Source organism: Dendrobium catenatum, unplaced genomic scaffold (assembly GCF_001605985.2).
Source record: "Dendrobium catenatum unplaced genomic scaffold, ASM160598v2 fragScaff_scaffold_323, whole genome shotgun sequence".
Classification (NCBI taxonomy): Eukaryota; Viridiplantae; Streptophyta; class Magnoliopsida; order Asparagales; family Orchidaceae; genus Dendrobium; species Dendrobium catenatum.
In genome coordinates this window covers 3,078,999-3,086,443 of record NW_021318785.1, presented here as the reverse complement: position 1 = coordinate 3,086,443, position 7,445 = coordinate 3,078,999, and the positions used below count along the sequence as shown (strand labels likewise).

The window sequence follows — 7,445 nt, the reverse complement described above, 5'->3', positions numbered from 1 at the left end:
CTTGAACACTGGCTTTGTTGATTTTGCTTTCTGAAACCTTTACTTTTTGGAGGTATACTTTAAATCTTCCCACATATATCTCGAAGCATAGGAAAGGGGAAATAAAAGGGAGAAAGAGAGGCATTGCCCTTTAAAACTTTCATTATTTAATAATCAACTAAGTCACTTACTCTCTACCACAAACTACTCTTCATCTCCCTTTCTAAAATTCACATAAGTTCCATTTTTATATACAAATGTAAATCACATTTCCTTACCAACTCAAACATTTTTAATTTTCACAATCTTCATATAGAACATTTCTAATCATATAATTTTACCTTTAAATCCTATAATCTTCACTTCCTATCGTTCACAAGTATCACTTTGAATTTCACTTTCCAACACATATACATGCCTTACTTTCACATATACATATATCTTATTTTATGAAGTCACTCATTTTTACCTTTCAAAAAGATATACCTTTCTTTAAACAAAAATGTTTTTTTAAAACATTTCACTTTTTATTGACACACAAAATACTTTTCAATACACATACAATTCACTTTCCACAATATACACTTTCATTTTTTCAAAATCATGCAATTCACTTTTCAAAATATTTCACCTTTCAAGACATACACAAATCACCCTCCAAAATCACATATAATTTTCACTTTTACACATTTCATCTTTCAACATAAACACAAACTATGCTTTCCAAGACCTCCCAAAAGAAGCACATATTACTTTTTAATTTATACACACATATCACTCTTCGAAAATATACAAAATATAGTGCAAATCACCTTCACTTGAAAATCTTTCTCAAAATTCTTTGAAAGAATGATCCTGAATATACATTTGTGTATATATTTCTCCAATTAACCATAAATCATAAAATGATAGTCTTGCTTTAATTACATATTTCATATGAAACTCATCTTGCAATCATAAAGTATCACTCATGAAACAAAAGAAATGCTCATACAAGTTTCATGCCCTTCTTATTAGTGTTAACCTATGGGAACCGTGAGGCAGAAGGTAGAACAAGACAGAGCAAACATGATAAAAGAGAATTATATTATTGAATCTAATTAGTACATGCTACAGTCCTTATATAGATAAAACAACATACACGTCAGCAAGATATAAAGAAACTTAAGTAATTACAGTTTTGCCTAAAGAAACCTGCTGGAGGGTTTTAATTGCTAATATCCCCCCGCAAGCTAATGAGGTCGGAAGAGCGAAGTAGTTTGTCTGACAGTTCTTTGAACCGAGAATTGGATAATGATTTTGTAAACAAATCTGCTAACTGATCTTTTGTAGAAATGTGATGAACATTAATGCTATGACTTTGAATGCATTCTCGGATAAAATGGCAATCAATTTCGATGTGTTTTGTCCGAGCATGATAGACTGGATTGTTCGCTAATGCGATAGCTGAGGTGTTATCACAATACAGAATCGTTGCTTCATTTTGAGGACAATCCAATTCTTGAAGTAGACGACGAAGCCAGATAATTTCTGTTGTTGTTGCAGCTACTGCTCGGTATTCCGCTTCAGTGGACAAGCGAGCCACTGTAGATTGCTTCTTTACACTCCAAGAAATGAGTGAGTTACCGAGAAAATTGCAGTATCCGGTCGTCGATTTGCGATCCTGTTGATCACCAGCCCAATCAGAGTCAGAATAAGAAGATAAAGTGAGGGAGTTACCTGATAACGGAAGACCATAATGAACAGTTCCACGTATATATCTGAGAATTCGTTTAAGTGCTGAGAAATGGTTTTCAGTTGGTTTGTGCATCGCTTGACTTGCTCGATTTACTGCATATGCAATATCAGGTCTTGTTAAGGTAAGATATTGCAAGGCACCTACCAGTTGACGATATAATGTTGGATTTGCAAAAATCGGTGATTCAACACTGTCAGTTTGTTTGGGGTTTGAAGGCGTGGCTAAAGGTCTGCAATTCGTCATCCCAGCCCGAGCCAGGATTGTTTCAGCATATTTTGTTTGATGTAACAGCAAACCTTCAGATGTTCGTTCAGCCGTTATGCCAAGAAACTGATGCAAAGAACCAAGATCTCGCATTTTGAAACGATGATGCAAGCTGTCCAGTAGTTCTTTATGTAGAGAAGGATTGTTTCCGGTTAATATAATATCATCTACATAGACTAAAACATACATTAGTGAGTTTTTGTGAGAATATATTAAGAGAGAGGAATCCGAATTACTAGTTTTGAACCCAAACTGATGTAAGAATCCTGTGAAAGTTTCAAACCATTTCCGAGGAGCCTGTTTCAGTCCATAGATGGCTTTGTTCAATTTGCAAATGTAAGTAGGATTAGTAGTATCCGTAAAGCCAGGTGGCTGCTTCATATAAACCGTATCAGACAGAGAACCATGTAAAAAAGCATTCGAGATATCTAACTGATGCAACGGCCAGTTACGATGTAAGGCAATGGTAATAAGAATACGTAAAGTAGGAATTTTAGCTACCGGGCTAAACGTATCCGTATAATCTATACCAAATTCTTGATTGTAGCCTAGAGCCACCAATCTAGCTTTATAGCGAGCAATTGTACCATTAGAGTTGGTTTTGGTGCGAAAAATCCATTTACATCCTAGCACATTAAAGTTTGGGTTAGGGGGAATTAGTTCCCAAGTACCTTGAGATTGAAGAGCTTGGAATTCGGTGGACATAGCCTGACGCCAATGCTCATATTTGACTGCCTGGTTATAAGATTGTGGTTCCGGCTCAGTGAGTTGATGTGTTAAATCCAACACTTTCTTAGGCTTGAGGTTGCCTGTTCGAAATCTTGTTTGCATCGGGTGTAAAGACGGATGTAAAGGTGAGCTGGGCATTGCATTGTTAGAACCAGAATTATTAGCGTACTCAGATGGTATAACAGCAGATGGCTGAGTAATAATGGTACTGGGACCCGATGAAGATGGTTTAGTATCCCAGTTCTTGACAGAATTTGCAGGAACCAATAGAAGAGGTGGTAGGTACGTGCTTGAATTCATGGCTTTGGATGACTTAACATTGCAAATTTGATCATGAAACGGAAAAACATTTTCATTGAACATAACATGACGAGAAGTGAAAACACGTTGGGTTTTAGGATCAAGACAACGGTAACCTTTTTGATTTGTAGCATAACCAATAAACACACAAGGTAAAGACATGGAAGAAAGTTTTGATTTAGCATACGGACGTAACCACGGATAACATAAGCAACCAAAGACTTTTAAATGATTATATGCAGGAGTTTTACAAAATAATTGTTCAAACGGTGTGCTATGATTTAAGGTAACAGTGGGCAACCGATTAATTAAGTAAACTGATGTGTACAACGCATCAACCCACATGGAAGACGGAACATTCGACTGAATGAGTAAACTACGAACAGTTTCCAACAAATGTCTATTTTTACGTTCAGCTACGCCATTTTGAGCCGGAGTATATGGGCATGTATACTCATGTTTGATGCCCCATTTAATGCAGTAAGATTTAAAAGTGTTGTTTAAATACTCACCACCACCATCAGTGCGAATGATACGTAAACGAGAATTAAATTGACATGTAATCATTTTGTGAAACTGAAGAAAAACAGCAGTAACAGCAGATTTTTGTAAGAGCGGAAATATCCAACAGTATTTTGTGTAGTCATCTATAAATGACACAAAGTAACGGTAACCTTGAACAGACATGGTCGGGGATGGCCCCCACACATCCGAATGCACTAAATCAAATGGTTTATTCGAAATTGAAATAGAAGCAGAGAACGGTAATTGTTTACTTTTTGCTAAATGACAGGTGTTACATTGTAAGCTAGAAAACTTAGTGTAAATGCAAGAATGAACACGCGATAAAGTCTGTAATGTAGAATGAGCAGGATGCCCAAGACGTTTGTGCCAGAGATCAGGGATCGTCTGAACAGAGACTAGCGCAAGGTCTGCAGGTTGTAGAGAGGATCGAACACGGTAGATACCATTATGGCAGGGTCCGTGAAGAAGAAGTCGCTTTGTCTTCGAATCCTTAATTTGATAGCCGTTAGTATCGAAGCAAATAGTGCAATTGTTATCTTGAATTAATTTATGAACAGAAAGTAGGTTGAAAGACAAATTCGGAACAAGATGAATATTCTGTAAGACAAGATTACCTGACGGAGTAGGTAATATACCTTTCCCGGTTCGACATATAGGAATTTGATGGCCATTTCCAAGAGTAACTTGAGAAGTACCTGTATATGGTTCGGTTGAATTCATTTGAGAAGAGTCGGCCGTTAGATGGTTGGATGCTCCGCTATCAAGAACCCAACTCGAAGATTGAGATTCGTCTGGCATAGTGAACAAAGCTGTCTTGGATGTGTCGTCAGTGTAGCTAGGATCTGTTCTGTACCAGCAACGAATGGCTGAATGGCCATTTTTCGAACAGATTTGGCAAGTTATGTTTCTTGCCTGTCTATCTCCACGATTTGCATTCTGAGATGATCCGCGACCGCGTTTGCCACGGTATGAGTTTGATCTTGCGCGACCACGACCTCGAGATGCCAGTAAAGCAGTCGTATTATCGGAGAGTTGAATTTGTTGAAGATCATTAGCTGCTTCTTGAATAAGATTCTGTTCTTCCGTGCAAAGAAGACTGTACAAATCGTCGAGACTGAGAGGTTGAAGATTTGTGCGGATCGCAGTTTTGAAGGCTTGATACGTAGCGGGAAGACCATTGAGAGTATAGAGGATTACATCTTCCGGATCTATTTGACAACCAGCTGCAGCGATCAAATCCACCTTGGATTTGATTTCAAGAAGATAGTTCGTCATTGTTTTGTCACCTTTGGTCAGATGATGGAGATCGTTTTTCAGCTGGATGACTCGCGAGCGGGTGGTTGATTGCAGCCGATTGGCAAGAGTTTGCCAGATCTCAGAACAGTGAGTTAAGGAAAGCACATAAGGTAGAATAGAAGTGGAAATCACCGAATATAAAGCAGCAGAAAGGTTCTGGTCGGTGAGGATCCAAAGCTCACGCTCTTCCGTGGAGGTCGTAGGGCACGACGAAGTGCCGTCCAAGAAACCTTTGAAACCGTTTGCGGTAAAGATTTTCTCCACTTGAGATCGCCAGATCTGATAAGTATCGGGCGTTAAGGAGGTTGGAACTAATTTCTTGAGATTACTCATGAGGAAGATGAGTTTAGGAGGAAGAAGAAGCTGAGAGGCAGAATTTGTGGAATCCATGTTGGTGGATGAGTTTGAAGAGTTCGACATCAAGAAGGGAGATCGAATTGAAAAAGAATCAGGAGAAAAAAAAAAAATCTTAGGCTAATTTGATAGAGACAGAAAAATAACGATGATGAACAGTGCAACGTCAATATTGGCGTCCAACTGTTCACGCGCAGCCAAAAAGCGGAAGTTTTGCCGTTCGGCTAGAGCTCGGGAGCGACATCATACAAGCGTTTGGAGTTCGGTTAGAGGGCATCTCAAACTGAAAAACTCATTTTTCACTCCAAAATGCAGTAATACACCAATATGCAATAACTTGACTTCAATCGAACTCCATTTTCTAACACCAAAAAGAGAATATTCCTAGTATATTCTTTCTCTTTAATCATATATTTATATTTAATTATGTAAAAAATATATTTTAATTTCTTAAAAATAATGTGTTTTTAAATTATTATTTCTTAATTATTAATAACAAAATTCTACACTTAAATTTTTAAAATTAATAACCAATTTTTCAAATTAAAAAAAAAAATAACATATAGCGGGTGAACAGTGCCGCAAGCAAATAACGGAAGATTTGGCGTTCGGCTGGAGCGACCGAATAACATCATATACATGTTTGACGTTTGACTGGAGAAGGCCTTAGCTCATATACCCTTGAACTTCAATTCATCTTCTAACTTGTATACCTATATTTTTGGCAGGTGATTTCCAATGATAAATACAAGAGTGTGCATCATAGGGTGTTGGCCAACTCTCATAAAAAGGCCAGAGCTTCTATTGCTATGTTCTTAAATCCTGATGGGAGAAGTGAGTCTGACCTCTATGGGCCTCTACCAGAACTATTGTCAAACGAAAATCCTGCTCGCTACAGAAATTTCACAATGTCTGAATTCATGAGAACTTTCTTTAGCAAACAGTTGGCCAGCAAATGCTTGCTTGATCATTTCAGGATACAATCTGATGACACCAAGGAAGTATAAGCTTATGGATTGTGTAAAGAACAAAACTTTGGCTCCATATACATGTATTTACTCTATCCTTTTGCTTGCAGCTTTTGATGTTGTAATGGTATTTGTCAAAAACAATCAAGCTGTACTATTTTACTAAAATATTCATAGCTGTTTTAAGATCAACATTGTTCTATTAATACTATTTTGTGGTTTGCACTTATTAGAAAGAAATTTTTGTGTGTTTGATTGTTTATGTTGCAGAATGGAAAATACAAATAAGTGATAGAATTTTTATCCAAGTTCATTGATGAGAAGGGGATTGATCATAGGTAATTTGTATGGTACTCGTGAACATATTCTGAGGAAATAAGATTTGACACATGAGTTGCAATGTATTGATATGATTTTGAAAGTGTTATAGGTTTTGTTTTAGGACAGTTTTTTTTACTACTTCTTAAAACATGATGGGGACATCAACTCGTGGAAGGTTTATCAGAGGCGTGGCCGCCGATCTACGACCACGATCGAGTCTTTGTATTTTTGAGTCATTTATGTTATTTTATTATTCATGTATTTTCTATTTTCTTAGGGTCATTATGTTTTTCCGTTCGTACCCCTTTAGTGGGAATTGTCGTGTATGAGCCTAAAGGACAAGTTGGTCTTTTATTGTCTTGAGTCCATTATACTTGGCTATTTATAGCCTCTTGTCTAATGTTTGAGGGTAATGAATGATTGCTTATGAATATTTCTTCTTGGTTGAGTTTGAGAGAGAGCTTGAGATTCTAATGGAGAGAGATCCCTAGGAGAGGGAGATTTGCGCAATACCCATCAACCTAGATAAGTCGGGTTCGTGGTTTCAATCCCTATCTTCTTCCCCTTGCCTTCCCCCCTCCATCTAAGCCGGCAGTTCTCACTCCCACCCAAGCCCCTTCCTCCCCATACCCGCTCTTCTTCTCTAATTCTCTCCTCTCTCATTAACTCTCCAACCTTCAAACTAAATCTGGAAATTTATTTCAGATTTCCCCTTGGCTCTTCCCTCTTTCAATTGCAAGAAAAACTTCTTTCTCTTTACTTAAACTTAAGGGACCCTATCAAGACAAAAGGAGTTTTGCTTCCTAGCTCCGATGAATGGCGGATCCGGAGACTGATTATGGAATAACGTGGGACGAGGAAGGTTTCACCGACATCCTACAATCCACCTTCTGACGAGCACTTCGAAGGCATCAAGTGGAGGATCTTCACCACTTCTTGACGAAGGTTTCTCTTTCTCCTTTCATTATATT

The 7,445-nt window shown here is 37.7% G+C and overlaps 1 protein-coding gene across 1 annotated transcript in view; it reads left to right on the top strand.

The window, feature by feature from the left end:
• Positions 1 to 6,393, top strand: part of LOC110093253 (1-aminocyclopropane-1-carboxylate oxidase homolog 4-like) — a 16,473-nt gene extending 10,080 nt beyond the window's left edge. Inside the window, exon 2 of the mRNA XM_020818083.2 lies at positions 5,914 to 6,393. Within this exon, the coding sequence (XP_020673742.1) occupies positions 5,914 to 6,192 (279 nt within the window). The 3' untranslated portion in view covers positions 6,193 to 6,393. The remainder of the gene's footprint in view (positions 1 to 5,913) is intronic.
• The last annotated feature ends 1,052 nt before the right edge of the window (positions 6,394 to 7,445 follow it).